This window comes from Leuresthes tenuis, unplaced genomic scaffold (genome assembly GCF_036924035.1).
Source record: "Leuresthes tenuis unplaced genomic scaffold, fLeuTen1.0.hap1 SCAF_16, whole genome shotgun sequence".
In the NCBI taxonomy this organism is placed as follows: Eukaryota; Metazoa; Chordata; class Actinopteri; order Atheriniformes; family Atherinopsidae; genus Leuresthes; species Leuresthes tenuis.
This window is the reverse complement of record NW_027325370.1, coordinates 10,561,920-10,581,915: the sequence shown is the minus strand read 5'-3', so window position 1 is coordinate 10,581,915 and position 19,996 is coordinate 10,561,920. Positions and strand designations below refer to the sequence as shown.

Sequence of the window (19,996 nt, the reverse complement as noted above, 5' to 3'; positions counted from 1 at the left end):
GTATCCCCAACTTTTATCAGCTGCATGGTTCATTTTCATATGCAAAACCCTGCCTGTGTATATGTGAATACATCAGATACTGGAAGGATCAGGATGGGATTCTGTTTGGAGTTCTATGGCTTCGTGCCAGCAGTAAAAGTATCTGGTGTTAGGAACATGAGATGGTTAAGTGTGGCATTCATCAAAGGACAAAAGCAGTAAAACTGATTTTTGATTTTGTCAAATAAATATTCTGCCTTATATTCAGTGATAGAGCAGTCCATCAGTCAATCATTGTCAATCAGCTAAACAGTAAAAACAACACTTATAGTCTCACAGCACATTTCCCCTGAGAAACAACTTTAAAAGAATCATGAAACAGGTTTCATCTGCTTCTGGCTCTACCTATGCCTTGGGATGTGCAACAATGAAAAAAGACAGGTTGAAACTCCATTCAACCACTTTGCTGTTGCTACACCGGAATAACCACAAAACAGAAGCAGAGACAGTGAGAGATGGGAAGAGAGATTGAGAGTGTGGGGAGTAGTTGTGGGGTGAGGGGCAGGTGGGTTGATGCTAAATAAGGTTGTGTTTCCATCGTGAACTTGGGTAAACAACGGTTCACAGAGGGATAAAAATCTAAACGGATGATAGTTTACACCGTTAATCGGCACTGTGGTCAACAGTTGTGAGAGTGTGATGACATTTTCTGATTTCATTTTCTGCTTTTGATATATCTAAAATGTCACAAAGCGGTCAAATAAGCTTTTTTGTTCAAATTGGTGACACGCAAGACCAAACGAAAGAGTGATTGGACAGGTTTTCTTATAATATCTAAGCTTTTCTTAAGCAGTCCATTCTTTTAAATTAAAGTGGATAGAATAACCATTATAAATAAAAAAAGGATCATTTGAGTCTGTGTATCAGGTTGTTCAAAGTTTTGAACAGACAGAAATTCCACAGAAATGCTGCAGTTTCTCTCAGATGAGTTACAGAGAGCTCAGTTCACTTATTTTTTTGTTTTATGTGTTTTTCCAAATGTATGCATTAGCACGAAATTTCTGAACAGCCCATGAAATAAACAAGAAAATGCAACCCCACATTATTTACTTCCTTAACTATCAGTTATGGGGTCCTGTAAAGAATCCTAGGACAACAGAATAACAAAATAGAGTCAAAAGCAACATGAATATTGGACTTTATCATGTGAACCAAACATTACTTCATATTAGCACTAATTGTTGTCTCTGCACACACAGTTGACACTGACATACAATCAAACATGTTCACACCTCTTTAAGATGAAGCAATCACACTTCACCAACAAGTCAATCAGTTTATGAAGCATGGATAAAGAACGTCTATTTACAAAGGACCTCGAAAGAGGGAACTATTGGCTTATGAATTTGTAAAATGAACTGTTGCTAATGTGCCAGTGTTGTGTTTTCAGTTTTTTTTTTTGTTATTACAGGTTTTCAGCTGAACCTCTCTGCTGATTGATTAGTTGGTGGAAGCATGGTTGCTTCATTTCAAAGAGGTGTCACCACATATTTGATTGTGTATCATCAGTGTCATCAGTCTGTTTTCGCAGTAATAGGAGCAGAGTGCAAAAGAGATCACAACCATGTGTGAGCACATGCGCAAAGGTCTAACAAAAGAATATGTCAGACTGAAGTGCCACCCACTTGGCCTCCCTCATCCTGCTGCGGTGTCCTTCAACGGTCTGTCTGCTAAACAGTGCCGAGAAACGCTTTATCAGCTTCAATAGTATCGCAAGTAATTAACAGATAGTTTCATCTCAAGTTATACTTAAAAAAATTGGTGCTACTACTAGGCAAGCAGTTATCCTACAAGTCAACCTGACACTTACACTTTGGTGTGAAAATGTGTATGTGTGAATCTTTGGATTGTACAAAATTATATCTGTACAGTACGTTGATGTCTCTGCGTGAGTGTCTGTCGATGAGGTTTCAAGAGAGGATGCAGAGCACAAGCCACTTTTAACTGACTGGGGTAAACAGTGATGAGAGAAGATAAAGGGTAGAGTGAATGTCACATTACCCCAGCCCTTTGCCTCTGCTCACCGCAACATCAGATAACTGCAGCAGGAAAAAAAAGAAGCCTGGTTTCCTCTAGCATATAATTGGTTATCTTATTGCAATCTACTGCTCTCTTGGGTCTGCATAGAATAAAGTATGAAAGAGCAAAAGGAGAAGAACAAAAAAAAAGGACTGAAGTTGGACTGTTTTTACTGTGGCTGAAAGAAATAATTACGTAAATACATCATTCTATTTCCATGGATGTCAACATATCACGGACATTAGGTGCAGAACAGAACAAATACTGCAAATAAATAGGTTGTGATGTGTTCACTTTCAAATAGCAGGTAATTATAGTACTAGTAACACTATGTTCAGAAGCTAAGCAAAACACTTTTCTAGTTCACTAAATAGTGTATGTAATTTTATGTAATAATATGTTTCAGTATAATCAATTATATGACCTACTACTGTGTATCCAACAGGCAAAGAGATAATACTTTTAGTTTTAACAAAAGGTATGACATTTACTGCAAACAACACCTTATTCTGAAATCTATCTGAAAAAGGATAAACAGTATGTGTTATATGAGATGCTTCATTAGCATCAGCTAAATTAACTTTCCTATGTACTCATTTTAGAATCACTGTATCAAAAAGATGGTCAAGATCTTGTTAAAAAGTATCAAACGTATTTTCAGATTTAAAAAAACTCTGTGGATGCCGACACAGCCTGACTGTAAGAACAACAGAGGTGTTTTTCACACTTTTGAATGTTTTCACACATATGTTTCCACAATTACGAACATTGTGATATCATCTGTAAATTCCTGTAAAAAGGACAGGCTTTACATAATTGCTTTGTGCTGTAGAGAAAATGTAAGGACATTTTTCTTACATATCATACTTTCTCGTAGAAAGCAAAGACAGTCTGTATATATGTGTTGTTGTAAGGACTTCCATGAGTTTTGTTAGCCTATACTGACTGTCAGCTGTTTTTAGTTGGACTTTTGACCTGGTGAATACGCAAATATCAGTGTCAACTTTCTTTAATTGAAAATTGAACTGGATTCTCTATAAAACATTTACTATTACATAACTTTAAAAAAAAAAAAACAGGTTACTTGACCTTCTTTTTTTCAAACTAGCCAAGGTTATTAAACAGAACATATCAGTACAAAAAATATCTGATCAAAAATAAATAAATAGCGGTATATGACACTTTTTCAGTATCTGACACTATCTTAAATGAAAGACAGCAGTGGCCCCTGTATTGTGGCTGGCTGTGTGCATTGGCTACCTACACTTTACTTTCGCTAGCTTCCTCGAATCAAACACCTTTAACAATGTGGGGATGTTTTGAGCATCTGATTAAGTCCATGGTTCTGAACATCTTTGTGGTTGTTCTGCAAGGGTTTAAGCCTTAGAGATTAAAACAACATTTGCTGTATCTCTTATGGCAGAGTTGTTGACGGTTCCTATGAATTATTGAGCGCAAAGGACTGTATTGTTGGAAATTAAGTTATATCTCGTTGTCTACTTTAGAGTGGCTGGTCAGAGACCTTATTTGTGATTTAATAATGTGAAGTTCATGCATTCAACTTGAAAACTGCAGAGTCTGACATATCTGAGACTGAGGCTGTGGTGAGCGGTACCTGGTGAGGCTGTTCACCAGTTACGACTTATTAGGATGTGCTTCATTCATAAATATTTTGACCCATGAAGGGCAATTACATCCCAAATCTAGTTATACTCATTTTGAAGCCTCTAAAATTCCTCATAGAAAGTTTCAGAAATTGGGGCTTGGCTACTGTATCTCACCACAGCAGTGGGTAGTCTTTTCCTAGATGGATTGATGCCTGAAGGGGGTGCAGTGTGGAGCCTAACCCCTCGTTCACCCACACTATACCGGGCCTGTGGTTAGAGAGACAGAAAGCAGGTAGAGGAAGAGAAAGAGAGGACAAAGGTAGGGAAGGAAACGAGATGGGGGGGGGGCTTTAGTTTGCAAGGTACAAGCAGGGTATTTGTAAAGAACCTTTCCCTCTTTTTCCCCATTCTCCGGTTGCTCTGCTCTCCATTTATTCCCAGCAAATGCGTGCAGGGGGAGGAGTAATTACACGAGACTTACACAGCGACTGTATGCAACACCCCGGCTGGGGAAAGAATGGAGGTTAATGAGCTGACTTCCCCTCCACCCCAGAACACGCCTACTCCCAGTGCCCCCCTCCCTACTCTCTTATGCACACTGACAAGCGTATTATACACAAAACCTCTACAAGAGGGCGGGGCTGAATGCTGGCACTGAGCCGAAGGGATCAAAGAATCATCAAGGGTCAGGGGCAGAGTTTACACTATCTCCATGCACCGTATATACAGCACATAACAATAGTTTGCATATCAGCAACTGTTAAGAGTAATCTGATAATTATTCAATAACAAATCTGATCTCAGACCTCAGCTAATGTAATCAGGAGCATATTATCTGGTATTTTACTGAAATATGCTTAAGTTAGATTTGCATTCAAATGAAAATTAAATCCTAATCAAAAATCTGAAGCTGAAAAATCTGAATATAAGATTTAGCAGGATGATGATGAACTGTCATTACCAGACTCAAAAGAAGTCATCCTCTGTACAACAGTGATATAAGGGAATCTCATCTCTAAGACTAAATGAAATGCATTAGATGACATATCAGGGAATCGACAATAATGGTTGATTGATAGAATATTCTTGATATAAGCAGATACTTTAGGACTATGTCAATACCAAAACTCCAAATGTAGGGCATGGACTGAATATACTGACTCTCCTGTGACCTCTGAAACGAAAACAAAGTTTGAACATTTGTTTAGACTCAGTTTTATTAAGACTGACTACACATGGTTTGGTGTTGTGACATCCCTAGTTTTTAAGAATCACCCTGTGTGCCAAATTGTCGCTGTAAAGCTCAGAAAAGTTTGGTGAAGAGTCAAGCACAACTGTCCTTCCTATAACTATAATGACCCAAAAAAACTGTCCAACCACATGTCTTATAATCTTTACAATGGCTACATAATTGTTGAGCTAAAAAGAACACGCACGCTCACACCACAGACCACAGACTAAAAAAGTCATGCTATTATAAAGCAGAGTGCTGCGATTAACCAATTAGACCTTCAGATTCCCCCATCCATTTCTTAGTTGTCACGTGGTGGCAAGTGGGTGTATAAGTCGTTAAGAAAAACCTCACTGGCCTTTAAGTTGCATCACCGGAAAACCAACATGTAAAGGTAAAAACTTTTAATAGATACGAGTCCATCTGTGCTGAAGTATGCACAGATGAAAATAAATGACAGAGACACAAGAAAAAAACTGTGTGGTTCAGAGGCGAGCCTCAGAAAACCTTTCAGCAGTTAAAACTTTGTTGAATACAAGTTAATCTGAACAAAGGGATTTGCATGAGCCCATATGATGACAAATGAAAAGATACAGGTGCAGGGAACACTGACATGAGACCAAATGTCTTTGTTTGCCAATGAGACATCCTAAGACTTGTATTGTTGAATTCATATAAGACTTGGTTGTCACTGTTCATAGGGCATACTTAAAGGTCTGCTGCACGTCTGGTTCAGAGCTCCATTACACTCATTCAGAGGAGAGACAGGATGCTACTGTTTCAGCTCAGGCCTTTCAAACCTTTTATTTTTTATGCAATTCTCAATATTTTTTAATGAAATGCAAGCATTCTGCTGTGGATGAAGAGCCCTTATTACCTCAAATGGAATGAGCAAAAATCATGAAAATAAAGTAATACCCTTCATAAAATAAAAGAGCATTACCAAAAGCAAAAATGGAATTGATAATGGTGAGGCAAAACACTCTCATAGAGCTTGAAAACAATGGAAGACGAATGGCTAGTCATTAGCACCCATTGTGAATCTTTCGAGTGAGTAATTTGTTGGAAGGCTTGTGCATTTTTAATAGTCTTAAATTGAAGAGTCCTAAGAACACAAACTCTATAAAATAATAACAGGCATTTCACCTTAGCACTAACCGAACCTCTCAATTATTTACCACTAATGAATTGCCTCAGGCTATACTCTACAATATCAACCATCCCAGAGAGGCTGAATCAGCTCGCTCAAATACTTAAAACACATTTACTCAATTATGCTCACTGTCCCTGATATGAGAGAAACCGCCATGTCAAGCTTATTACTGCTTGTTTCATAAGCTCTGAATCAGCCTTCGTATTTCAGGAAAATCCTTCCACAGACAACAGTGATTAATTGATAAAAGGTGATAACTAGGTCCTTGACTTTTGCTCTGTAGCACACTGTAGCAGTATTGTAGGCCAGTTGCCAGGCATCTGTCATGCAGTTTGCACCAGTTGCAATTTTGTGCCTAATCTTTTGGGCTTTTCCATTCATATATGTGAGTATGCTTCAGCTAGTGTTTATAAATGCGCATATTTTACATCTGTAGTCCACTCAGAGTGACGTGCTGAGAACTGAACTCTATTCTTAAATTTGACATTTTTATCACCACTCAATCAAAAAATTTCGATACTTCTACTGCATAACGGAGCCGCTGCGGCATGACTAGCTTTAGTCAGTTCCACGCTATTCAGTTGTAATCATTAGTCTTTGGCTGTAACTACACCAGGGGGAAATTTAAGTGCAGAGGATCCCATTCCTCGACAGCTGGTTGTTGCAAATTCCTATCAGGGAATAAAAAGAAATTAAAAAAACATGCAAGAAGGAAGGGAGAGAGTTTGGAAGAAAACATATACTATTTTCATTTCAACTGCTTTAGGGATTAAGGCTTGAAGCACTAGAAAAAAATGCATTAAAATAATCCACCATTTGCATGTTTTATCTCACAAAGGACGCTCACATAGACACACATAGAAAACCAACCCCCACTCTCCCTCCCCTACCTTCTTCTCCTCGCTCCCCTCCCCCATTATGGGTGAGCACACGCACACGCATGCACAAACACGAGCTCAAACACATTTATGCATATACACACTGTCATCATTAAACACACGCCACACACACACACACACACACACAAAGATCAACCTGCTGCCATCTGCTCAACGCGCTCTGTACAATCCTTGCAGAATACATTATTCACTACAATACATCACATCACATTCCCTGAATGTCATAGCCTTGTGCTGAAGAAGACTGAGAGAGAATGGAGGGGAGAGGAGGAGAGTCAAACAGCTACTGTACTGATAAGAGAAGGAGGAGAGATTTGGCCTGTAATGTGGTATGGTGGTAGAGAAAATTAAAGACAGATTTATTGGAGTTTTAAGTGTAACAAGGCTGTTGGAGCAACACGTTCCTGTTACTTCCATTGGGTTGGATCTCAAATCCACACAATGAGCTTAGTGTTTGAAAGTGAAGGACAGCAGCTACTGAGAACCTGAGATAGACTGACACATATTAAGAGACAGACCAAAAGAACCAAGAGAATCTGTTTGCAGCCTGCAACACTTCAAGTTTTTTCTCACCTTTGCATTGTGCCATGTTATTAAATTACCCTCAAATTGGGATATTGAGGCTTTCATATTGACTGTATGTAAAAGATGAAAACAGCCACCAAATCTCAACCAAACACAATAAGGAAGTGTATTAAGTGTAATATCACCGATGACCAGTAGGGGCTGAAAAAACAAGTTTTTCTTTTTAATCTTGCTTTTACTGCAGAGGCTACCATTAGAGCAGCTATCACTTGGGCTTCAATTTAGGACTGTTTGGATTGTGGATTAATCTGTTTGTTATCATTTAAATAAACCAATTACTAGACAGAAGTAAAAACAAAAAAAGCTAAATTCTAAAACATCAAACAACATGCAATATCTGTCTAGTGTGACCGTAAGCTTGTGTTTTAAAAAAAACTCATCCATAGTCAACGCAGCTCCTTTTTTCCACACCTCTTTGTTTCGTTTTGCCATACAAGCTATGCGTCAATACACTGTTCACCCACCCACACATAAACACTCACCACTGACTACACTGATTGCCACATCTTATAGCTTTCTTTGTTTGTTTTCCGTTGTATTTGTATATCTTGTTAAAATAAATACATTTATTATTTCCTTTCAGCTTGCATCATTCCTTTTGTAAAGGGCTTTCCAACCATGTCATGACACTTGCACAATGGTATCCTAAATCAATTATTACAGGTATTTTAGTTAAAAAATGTAAGATGTAAAGGCCAAGAGACAGGGCTATTACAATAAATTCAATGAATCAAATTTAATCTTATAGGTGACCTTCACTAAGATGAAAAGAGAAATGCAATTATTATAGAATGTATCTGATTAGGATTTTTCTAATGGGAAAAAACAGAAGATTATTTTTATACTATTGACATGCTTCTAATGACTCTCAAACCTTATTTCAGCCAATTATTGGGAGTTAACTGTGACGACTGTGGCGGATTTGTGTAATTTTTATGGACAAATAATAACGTGCATGCACATCTCACATTTAAATAGTCACTCCACCCCTAGCTGTAGCCCCTAAATAATTGAAAAGATGCAATAGGACATTCATTTCAAGTTTTATGTTGCATATACATTATACATACAAGTCTGTATACTTCAATTTTTATGACATTTCATCAAAAACATTAAATGTATCAAAATAATATATTTATGTACACCACCTTTTACCTACTACAGCACTAAGACTCGATATAACACTCAGAGAAATCATCTGATTAAACACATATGCACTTTGAATGGTTTTGTTGCCATAAGACAATAGAAATCTAATAAGAAGCAGCAATGGTTGAAGAGAGAAGAGAACAAAATCTCCAAAAATCAACATAAAAATCCATACTGATAGTCTCCAGGTATCTCTATTTTCTCTACATGATCTGTCATAACAACTCTATTTGACATCTCATGTGGTTCTGTGTAAATTGGATAGTCAGTTTATGCTGACAAGAGACAAATCACTATTAGCTGAACCCGTCAATTTTTTTTTTAAAGACTCGAAGAAGACGAACGCAGAGAAAAAGGGATGAAATGGTTGTAGCATACAGCATAGGAACAGTGTGGCTTCGTAGCATTAATCATTTTTGGCTGTATCTGTAAGTTGGATTCAGTCTGTTGACAACGTGGAAAATATAAAACCAAACCAGACATTTTTAGCAGCTGTTAATGTGGTATTTGAACCTCTTTTACATAACACTGTTTTGAGCATTATTTACTCTACTAAATTTGCTGCACTTAATCTAATTTAGAAAAAACAGAAACACACAAACTACAATAGGAAGCTGCTGGGTTTGCTTACTGTACATGTCTCTCCCTGCTTGTATTTCTTGTGTGCAAATCATGAACATGTTTGTGAGCGTCCGTGTGTGCCGCCATTGTACCGAGGCAGTGCAGAGAGAGCGAACAGCTGGCAGGCCTACACTTGATTACATATTGACCTGCTTTGCATTCACCTGTTATTCAGCCAAACCTAATGTTTCCACTTAGCTCTGCTGCAGCTGAGCTGCAATTAACCTTGAAGTGAGTGCAAGCAGGTCTTAAGTCATTTTCAAAGCAGTTTGTGGAATTTCACTAAATGTCATTCTAATGAAAATTAAAATATTTCAATTTTCACATGTTACAAAAAAAAGTAGCAAGTTTGTCACAAAAGAAGCCTGCTAACCTTTGAGATATTCATCATAGCTGTGAATATGTGACTATCTGCACACAGCACAAATCTTTTACTTTTTAAAAAAGGTAGCACAGGATCTCCGGATTGCAGGTAACTATCATTTGAAAAATGTAATTTTGAAAAAATTTAAACTCATTTTCCTGTTTAAATGATCTGAATGGGAGAAAATGCAGTTGCATCAAACACTTTCCTTATCTGCACTTCACTTCTCCACTTCGGCTTCGCTTGTTTTTTCCCACCCTCCTTCCCCCTCCCTCCTCTTTTTCCCAGATGCCCTCTCAGCGCTTGTCTGTGTTTGGGCTGCGACTCCGAGGGGTCACTGACTGCCTTGTCTTACATGTGGAGCTGTGTGTCAGTCTGTGTGTGTGTTGTCTGTGTGTGTGAAAGAGAGACAGATCACAGTCATCAGATGATTATATGAATGAGAGTGTCAGAGCATCAGAAAAAAAAGAAGTGCGGAAGTGTGTGAATTTATCCCAAAGTGTGAGTGTCTTTCCCACAGTGTGTGTATCAAAGTGTTTGAATGTGTATCCTTGTCTGTGTGCATATGTGTGTGCCTTGCGAAGCTCAGTGCCAGGTCTCTCTAATGAGTCTGTCAGGCGCTGTTAGCGACGGCGTGCTCCCCTGGCTCAGCACACTCCTACAGACACACTGTGATTAGCCGGGCCAACGGCACGCCACCAGGCCAGATTAAACACTCACCATGCCGCCAGGGAACACACACGCGCGCGCACGAACACACAGACATCAGAGCGATTGTTGCACTCACTCCCACAAGCACCACACACAGACATACTTAGACACACAGCTTCATCATCATCGTGCCTATTAGCCTGCTGTGATACAGTAACACGTACTTGCCCTCCAGAGCCAGGTGTTGATGGCGCTGAAATTGAAAATTAATGTGAAATATAAACATAACAAAAGCCACCAACGGTACAGGAAAAAAATGCTAGTATCTCATTACTCTGTCCACCTTTATTGAATTCCTGCCTGCCACTAATCTTGAACATCACTCAGAATTAAGGCCAGCCCTTCTGGCTCTAACAGCTTTCAACATCTTCATTAAAGCGACATGATTCACTAATTACAGGTAATTACCTTTTAATGAGCAGCCCAGATGAATGAGTAGATATGCAGAGGAGGGGCAGGCATGACTGCACATCCTTCTTCATTCCTCTGTGGCCAAGAGGGGACTCTGATTGACTGATTATTAGAGCTTGACCGTTATCTAAGTCCTGGTGTTCTGTTTGGAAAAGGCTGGTTCAACCGTCACACATCTTTCACTGGGTCTAGACAAGGTAGTGAAGCTGATTTATTTGACAACTTTAACCAGATGGCTTCACGCTGGGTCATCTCTGGTCACACACACAGACACTTGCAATTGTTCTGTCTACAACACACAAAACCCAGTACAGAAATGTAGAGGTAGTTGCATTTTAGCATTCTATTCCCCAGAATTGATGCACTTCTGTTTAATTTGGTAAGAATAAAAAAGCATTGCTGTGTTTTGAGTCAATAGTGAGTTTATATGATACAGTAATTTTGTGAGATATGCAAAGATGTCTTTTTTTTTGTTATTTGTTTGGAGGCTTTTAAATCTTGACATTGTTCAAGACAAGTTGTCTTCATGAAAACAAAAGTCTGGTTCTAATCAGACAAATGTCACTTTTGGGATACTGGTTATGGGCAAAGTGTGCCTTGAAGTTAAATTAAGCTTAGGGTTACGTGTTATGGTTATGGCTGGGGTTAGGGTCTGGAATCGGCTGTTCGCAGTAAATGCAAGTCAGTGTAAAAAAGGCTACATTTGCATATGTGTGTGTTGGCATGGAAACATAATCACAACTGTGCAAACCTTAAAAGTGTGTAAATGAAGGTTGAGATCAAAGATGGATGTGGCTCAAAAGTAAGCCTATCAAATAAACAGAACTGGAAGGGTATATGGTACAATGCTCTTAAAATATATAATATGTTAGAAGATGGGTGTGTTCCAGGAATTCATTGGTTTCAAAGCTGGTGTGAGCGCAACATGGTCTCTAGTCTGTTTTTCTGGCAAAATTCCATAAAAAGAAATTCCAGGACAAGTTTAATAAAATTTGGGTGAGAAGTGGATGATAGCCAAAGGAAAAAACCCATAGGAAGTTGTTACAGTTCCAGATAACTTTCTTTAAACTGCAAAATAGGGAATTTGACTTGGAAAACAATGTGCTCTCCAGCTGTACCTCTAGTTTATAATAAGTTGTTTTATAGATTCAGCAAATTACAAGTCACATGTGGGTGATATTATTATCATAAGTTAAGTCCAACATCCAGCCTTACAGCAGCCTGCTAAAATTCGTACAACATCTTAATTACTGGAGACAAACCTCAGGTCAACCTCACACAAGCAGCAATGATGGGTTTTCCTAAGTCAGCATTCAGAAGGAATATAACTGACACTGTTAAGAAGTGAGATGTGTCACGGTTTGAATAGGGGAGCTTTTCTAACTGTGAGGGTGTAGGAGGTGCAGTCTATAAACTCACAAAAGAGAGCTGTCTGTTGTTCGTATGCGTTAAACAAGAGGAAGCAAACTCTTTTTTTTTCTCTTCCTTTGTCGCTGAAAACAACCAGTACAATTTTGATTGATCTAACAACTTGCCAAACAGTGAAGTTTCATGTCTCGGGCCTCCATAAAAAGTCCCTGTACCAAATTTCCTCTCTTTCTGATTCTACTCCTCCCCCACTCTTACCGTCTCTCGTGCCAAGTGGCCTATTTTTACCCCTCCATGTGGCATCTCATGGTTTTCCTTGTCACCACCACAGTTCCTGTCATCAGCGTGTTGATACAGTTGAACAGTGCAGTTACTGAAAAGGTCTTGAAACTGTTAGTCTAACAGTCTCTCTCTTTTCAGATGTGGTCACAGATCTTTGTCTTATATATCCAAAGCAGTGTGGCATCGACATCTTTTCAGTTTTTGTCATTTATGTCTTATAGTTTATTTATTAAAATATAAATAAAAAAAAGGTTTGTTTAAGCAGTCATTTTGGACTAAAGTACTGGAAACATTTGTTGTTTCACTATCTGTTTTTTGTTTGCCCTTGATCCAGGGGCTCAAAGATTAAAATATTTACAGTATATCTACTTGAACACACACTAATCCACTCTTACCATTATACTTATTTGCACTCTGAAAATGACCCCTCCTCCACCACTTATCCTCTAAGCATATTTATCATGATGCCATATGCAACAACCCAACACTGTGTCTTCTCTCTGGCTGAAATGAGCAGAATGTGATATACTGTACTGTGTGGCACAATCGAGTAATTGTGTTTTGTTGCTTGAGGCAAAGAATGAGTTGGAAGAGCAGACATATCAGCGCAGGATGTATGCTTTCCAACCTCATAAGAAACTCCAGTTGTGAGTAAGAGCGGCTTGTGGAGATATAAATGAGCAGCTAGATTTCTAGGATGTAACCATATTACAGAAGGCTTTAGTGGCCGCCTTAGTATTAAAATCAACCCATATCATATTTTTTGTAGCACTTTACTTCAGCCCCATTTAATGACCTTTCTTTCTGGAGGGCAATTAGGCCCATACACTTCCAACTGTCCAAAATCAATTCCAGATGCATATGAGTGAGCAGAATTCCTTTATGAAATACAAATATACTCTTGGACTTGCAATGATAAACGATGAAATGCTAACAGACTGCATGAAGTTAGCTGTCTTCTTTGAGCTGCAAGTCTCCTTTATGTGACAGACAGTGCCTCTTTTGTTCTGCCAGTCACTACTTATGTTATTGTAGAGCTCTAATGCACACAGATCGATAGCATACTTTCCATTTCAACACATCGAGCTAATGTTCAGACACACAGTTGGAATTGATCCTGTTATGTCAACACAAAGTTTTAGGTCTTTTTGTCTTCTTTCCTCAGTGAACTGTTTGAATAAGAAGATTTATTTCACTGCCATCTTGAATCTCTTGTAGTTTGATGCTGAGCTCTTTACACTATAACTGAATGACTGCAGAGCTGATGATGTTGCGAGAGAAAATGTGCGGGAAATGGTGCAACACTGGCATTGACACATCAACATCAAAAGGGAACATCTGGCGCATTGATATGAATCAAGTTTTAAAATGTTCTGTCACTTCCAAATGCATTCTCTTGCACATAGTAGACATTTTATGATTTGAAGAAAAACATTGCACAGGCTCAAATTAAACTATTCTGGCACAGCTGTGAAGTCATAACAACCATAAAACATGTTAATACACCAATAAAATTCTCAGTAAAGAAATATATTAGATATGTAAGATTAAAACAATACCAAGAAAGAAAAAAGCATATTTCTTGTTGGTCTAAAACAAACCAACCAGCAAAGACAATCTCCTTTTCTCACAGGATGTCCAGCACATGCTGGCAGGTTTTTACAACCATGACTGAGAGGTGCAAAAAACACCCAGACATGCAAGCAAGTAAACTATGAATCTGCACTTGCAGCAAGCTCATAGATACACACAGTCTGGATGTACATTAGCTTGAAATCCCTCCTAGGATGAAAGAAGAACGCAAGAACTGGCTGTTCTCACTCAAATAGGTCATTGTGTGCAGTTTTATAGTTGCAGCAAAGACACAACAATGCAAAAGTTCAAGGTCACCTGTCTTTTCAGGTTGTGTGATACATGTTTGTTAGATACAAATAAGACTGTCAAATAATGTTATATTCACTGATAACTTGGCACAAGCTGTACTAAAAGTCATCACACCTTACACAATTACATTTGTAATCTGCAATCCTTCTTCTACACAACTAATATGAAGAAGAATACCAAACAGAATTACAATGTGTGTTATTTTCTGGCTATAAATCATATAGTGGTGTTTTAAAATGATACATTGTAGGAGGGAATGCTTTAAATATTGTGAGGCTCTCAGCCCACACAACACAGTAGGTGCTTCTTACACCATGATAAAATGTTTTCAGTGATCACAATAAAGCAGCTCTGCTTGGTTCGATGAACCCAACCATCAGCTCCTGAAAAGCAGAAATGGAAGGAGAAACAGAGAAAGGGAGAGCACTAATCTCATTATCTTCTCTTCCTGGCCCGAGAGAGTAATCATTTCTCTGTGGCAATCGGCAGGAGGGTGACAACGAAAAAAAAATCAATTGTGCACTCCACCATTTCATTTTCCATGTAATTAAATCAGTTAAATGTTAAAAAAAACATGTAAACTCCATCAATGACTTTGAGCCATTTGCATTTTTAATCAGGCTAGATTAATTCTAATAAGCATGCTGGGCTAAGGCGATGACAGAGCAGGCCTATTGTGTGCCTGTCACACTCATTTAATTCTGTCATTATGCCCCATATCCTATTATGATAATTGGCTTTTTATTCTCAATCAACAACCAGTCAAGGTTATTAAGTAATAATCTCTGACTAGAGCACTTTGAACCTCAAAACTGTTAGAAGTTTGCCACCTTAAAAACAAGTGGCTGATAACAGGGGAACATTAAAAAACAGCGCTGTGCCTTGGCTTATCCAACCTGGCTGCTTGCTCCAAATGACAAATGACTGTCAAGAGGCTGGATGTTGACACTTGGCATCGGGTGTAAAGCAAACACATTAGACAGAGGAAATGGGTATCTCCATCTTCCCCCTGCAAAGTAGCTAAGCAAAGAAGATGAATGTTTCTGATGTGTTCAGCCATTTCCTTTACTCCTTCCTTGGGGAACCAGTCAAAAACAAAATCTTCAAAGAAACTGTACCTTCAGATTAATTGAAAGACACAGCTGCAAATAAGTGATCAAAGCGCTAAGAAATAGCAACCATGGAGACGTATATGTACAACAGGATATACATACATACAATATATACAAGATATACAAGAAGAGATACGATCAATGCCATGAAAAAAATACAGCAGTGTCTTCATGGTTTAGTTACAACAGATGTTTTAGCAGATCAGCTTCGAATGCAGCGCTACTGATAATTAGTTAATAGACATTAACATCTAGAACCTTTTTTTCTTGTGCCTCGCTCATTAGGTCTGACTTGTTCCTTGACTTCACATAAGGAGGATCAAACTAACGAGTGCATCATTTCTGCCACTGTGATGGGTGGAACCACAATTTTCAAACTGTCTTTAAAAAGTGATTAACGTGGACACACTTTTGTCATAGCGAGTAAAATACTCTTCTCTACATATTAATGCTGCTTCACAGGGCCGTAAACACCAAAAATCCCACAAATGGATGCATCAGCAATTAGATGAGTCAAAGTTGGGCACCAACATGTGATGTGTGGTATCACTGCAAACATGTGGGACAGAGAAAACCAGCCACATCACTAGTCATAATCCAGGTCACGAAGCATTGAATATGTGTTGAGGGACATTCTCAGCGCAGTTATAACACTGCCATGGTTAAGCTATGTGGCATTTCTTTGAAACAGTCAAACAGGAAATGTACCTTTCAGCTGCATTTATTTAACAACCACAATCTAATTTCAATATTAAAATGTTTCTTATGAGACATTAAGAGCACACAGTAAAGTTGGCAAGAATATGAAATATGAAAACTCCAATATGCTGCATTTGTATAGTGCATGAAATATTATCTAAACAGCAATCATTTAAAAATACATTAGTAGAGTTGCTTAGGTACAGATTTAAAACAATACAAAGAACAACAACATACAAGTATATGGTTACATGTATTGATAAATGTTCTTGAACTAAACTTTTGTGCCTTCCTCAGATATAGAGATGATAGCATTAATTAAACAAACACCTGCCCCAATCTACAGCTGAGGTCAACTTGGTTGGTTTGTTTAACTAAAAAGGAGTCCTTACAGCGCACTCATCCATTAAACTTCAAATGTTTATATTTAACTGTGACACAGTCATTCCTTTTTGTCAGGGGCCAGAATAATAATGGAAAAATGTCTTCCATTCAGTAGCTCAAAATGCACTATAAACAATGCCAGGAAAACAGTGGGGGCTGGGAGTGATTTGCTTCAACAGAGGCAGTGCTGATGCAATCGACGGCTAAACCTTTAATGTTCTCAGCTTCTTCTCTCTTCTGTACAAAATGCTTGTGCATTAGACTCACTTTATATGCTTCAGTCTAAAATTAGCTGTGGTGTACAGCAAGCTGTCAGTGCTGATTTTACTGGACAAGTAGAGTTAGAATGTATTCATTTGCTCACAAGGAAGGAAAGTGCTTTTCGAGGTTTCAATACCCCCCACTTCACTTATATCTATGTGCATTAGTGTATTTTTGAGAAGCCACTTCACACCAGAGGAGATTTTTGAGAAAGTTTAGCCAGTCCCAAAAGACAGAAAACAGGAAAGTATGGTCTCTAAAAAAGCTGAACAACACGTGTTCTGCTTTTTCAAACAGAGAAAGCCATAATTTCTCAACTCTCACTCGAATATGTTATGACTTATATGTCTAACCTCAGTGCATAGATGTGTCACACTCCCACAACCGTTTTCACCTTAACACTCTAGAGACCTAATAAATCTTTTCATTTCACAGTCAGACCTAATGAAAGTGCCTTACAATTTACATTTCACTCACTATTTTTCTGTACGGAAGACTTAATAAGTCCCCTGTTGAGTCCACACAAGGTGAACGTTACTATGGGGATGCAGAGTGCTCCTCTGTGCTCCTTGGTACTGATGCCTGCTTCATTGTGGCAGGAGACAACAGCTGTCTTTACCTTTGGCTGGCAAACAGACTCATTAGGGGCAGCCATGTTTGTTTTTGTGCCTGATACCTAGCCTTAAGCAAACACTGCCATATCTCCACTCCACAGCCCTTGCAGTCTCAACATTTCCTTCCCCATTGTGGAGGGAAGCCCTGGCACATTGAGCCTGCCCTACACTTTGTTCCCAGTGAGCTCTGACCAAACTGCCAATTGCTCTCAAAGAATGCGTGCTTAATTGAGAAATCTTGCCGGGGTTTGAGCTGATAAAATGCTACAAAGCTGCTAGCACACTGTAGTTATTCTGTGACTGTTCTGTACATGTTATAGACATAATGTAAGTCATTATACTGCCTGATACAACATCTTCTGGTATGTCACAAGAATGCCTTCTTTGTTTGGAATGCCATAGATGTAATAAAGGCATCGTTATTTGGTCTGCTCACAGCCAACAGTCAAATCTGCAGTGAAAGGTTTCATTCGCATATTTTTCTCGCCTCTCAGCAATGTCTGTGCCTTGAGTGACAAGGCAGGTTGAATTCATAAGGCTTTAACAAAAATTCCATTTAAGAGGGAAAATGGCATTGAATGTCATTCCATTACTGCAGTTGGCAAACATGGGGACACTTTAACCCAGAAGGCATTCGTATTGACTTAGACAAAGGAGCAGAAATACTTTTTTCTCCATCTTAATATATGTACAGTACTGTAGTATTTTCAGACAGAGCATTTCAAGAGCAGTCATCCAAAATGTACTCACTTATTTGATTTCCTCCCTTTTCACCATTTGTCAAACCCAAAGTCAAAATGCATTGTGAAATGAGTTCTTAATGTGGAGTAATGAGGCTGTCAAGGCAAAGCAGTCTCTGCTTGTTTGAGTTTGACTCATGTCGTAGATTCAATTAAATCAGCTGAAGTCAAGCTGGCCCCAGGCCTGATCGGTAATGGTTGACCTCATTCAAACAATGCTCTGACATATTGAAACAATAAGAGGAAGGGCCTTGAGTCAGTTGCAAAAGCAAACTCTACTCAAAGGCGATAAGGTAGAAAAAATACAATGAAGTCACCGAAGTATTCGAAAGCTTCATGTAGGCATGTGTCTTCAGGGGACTTAGTTTGTTTCTCAGTGTTGTCATCAAAATCATATGATGGAAAACAATTATTTTGAAAAGTGATCAAAATACAACACATACATACAGTACGTTTTAAGCCAACCTTATATTGCAATTAAAAAGTAAACATCTGCATGGCCAAAACACCTCTTGCGTTGTCAATTTTTACACTTTTTTGTCTGTAATACCTGAAAACAGATTTGTTTGGGCTTTAGAGGTAAAACTACATAAAAGGATTTAAATCCAGCAGGCTGATTTCTTCATTTAGAGGTTTACTTGTTCTCAGAAGTCTAAACTGATTTATTTGGATGTTGAAATGCCTGGAATCTAAATCATGACACAAACATCCCCAAGGCAATGTAAACAACCTTTCCAGTTCCAGTCTACAGCCATGCTTTCTGAGCAATAACATGAGTGCCGAGGGCAAAAACACTTTTCACTTGGGGTTTCCACTGTCACATTTCTTAAGATAGTGCACTTCTCTGCATGTGTAAAAGGGAGTATGCATCTCCAAACTACTTATGCTGCTCCTGCTGTCAATGTACAGTCAATTTAGCTTCTTATTAAGGGTGTATTAACCATTCATTACATTTACATTTGCTTTTGGAAAGACAAAGACGTTCTGAGTGCTTTGCAGAGCAGAGATGAGACAACAAAATCAAAACGGAACTGCTGCTTTATTCACACTTGTTTTTCTAGTCACGAGGGCAATAACAGTTACAGTAAACAGATAAAAGAGCGCACACACACACACACACAGAAACACATAGTAACTACAGCTCATTAAGCAGCATTCCCTCTAGCCCTTACTCCATTAGAAATTAAGAGATGGCACAATTAGTGGCAGATTGGTCTCAGCTCGGTGAGCTGAAGTCACACTCTTAAGACTCTGAGATGACTTAATTACAGGTACTTCTGAAAATAGTATGTGAAAAGCAGATGATGGTGCTCTGATGGAGCATACTGTGAATACCTGGAGCAAGCCTCAGCCATAACAAGGTCCAATAAACAAAAAAATTAGGCACTGGAAAAGGGGGCCATATGGTGGCATGGTAGTTAGTACTGCACAGCAAGGAGGTTCCAGGTTCAAATCTCAGCGGGGACCTTTCTCTGCAGAGAGGACATGTTCTCCCGGTCAGGTTAATTGGTGATTCTAAATGAGTCCTACGAGTCTCTGTGATTGTTTATCTTGTTTGACAAAACAGGCAGTGCAATCCTGCAGGTCTGTGATCATTTCTTTGGAAACAAATGGATGAAATATACATTTTGCTGGTCACTTACTCTCGAAAATTAATAGTTGTCAAGAAAAAAATAAGAATTAAATTTGTGTAAAAATAACTTTAAGAGGAATTCATTAGGAACTGTGAATACAAAATATAATTTTTTCTAGAAATATTTCATGATTACACTTTGCATGTTAATTCTGATGTCCATTATTGTCCTTTAAATAAAAAAAAGCTTTAAAACCATACTGGTCAGGTTTCCGCCAACGTAAGCATAG

The 19,996-nt window shown here is 38.5% G+C and overlaps 1 protein-coding gene across 2 annotated transcripts in view; it reads right to left on the bottom strand.

Annotated features, from left to right (window-relative positions):
* Positions 1 to 19,996, bottom strand: part of LOC140272332 (TOX high mobility group box family member 2-like) — a 78,529-nt gene that overhangs the window by 44,858 nt on the left and 13,675 nt on the right. The window contains exon 2 of one of the 2 annotated variants that reach the window (XM_072367733.1): positions 3,840 to 3,932. The exons of the other annotated variant lie outside the window; for it this stretch is intronic. Within the exon in view, the coding sequence (XP_072223834.1) occupies positions 3,840 to 3,932 (93 nt within the window). The remainder of the gene's footprint in view (positions 1 to 3,839; positions 3,933 to 19,996) is intronic. 2 annotated transcript variants of the gene reach the window in all.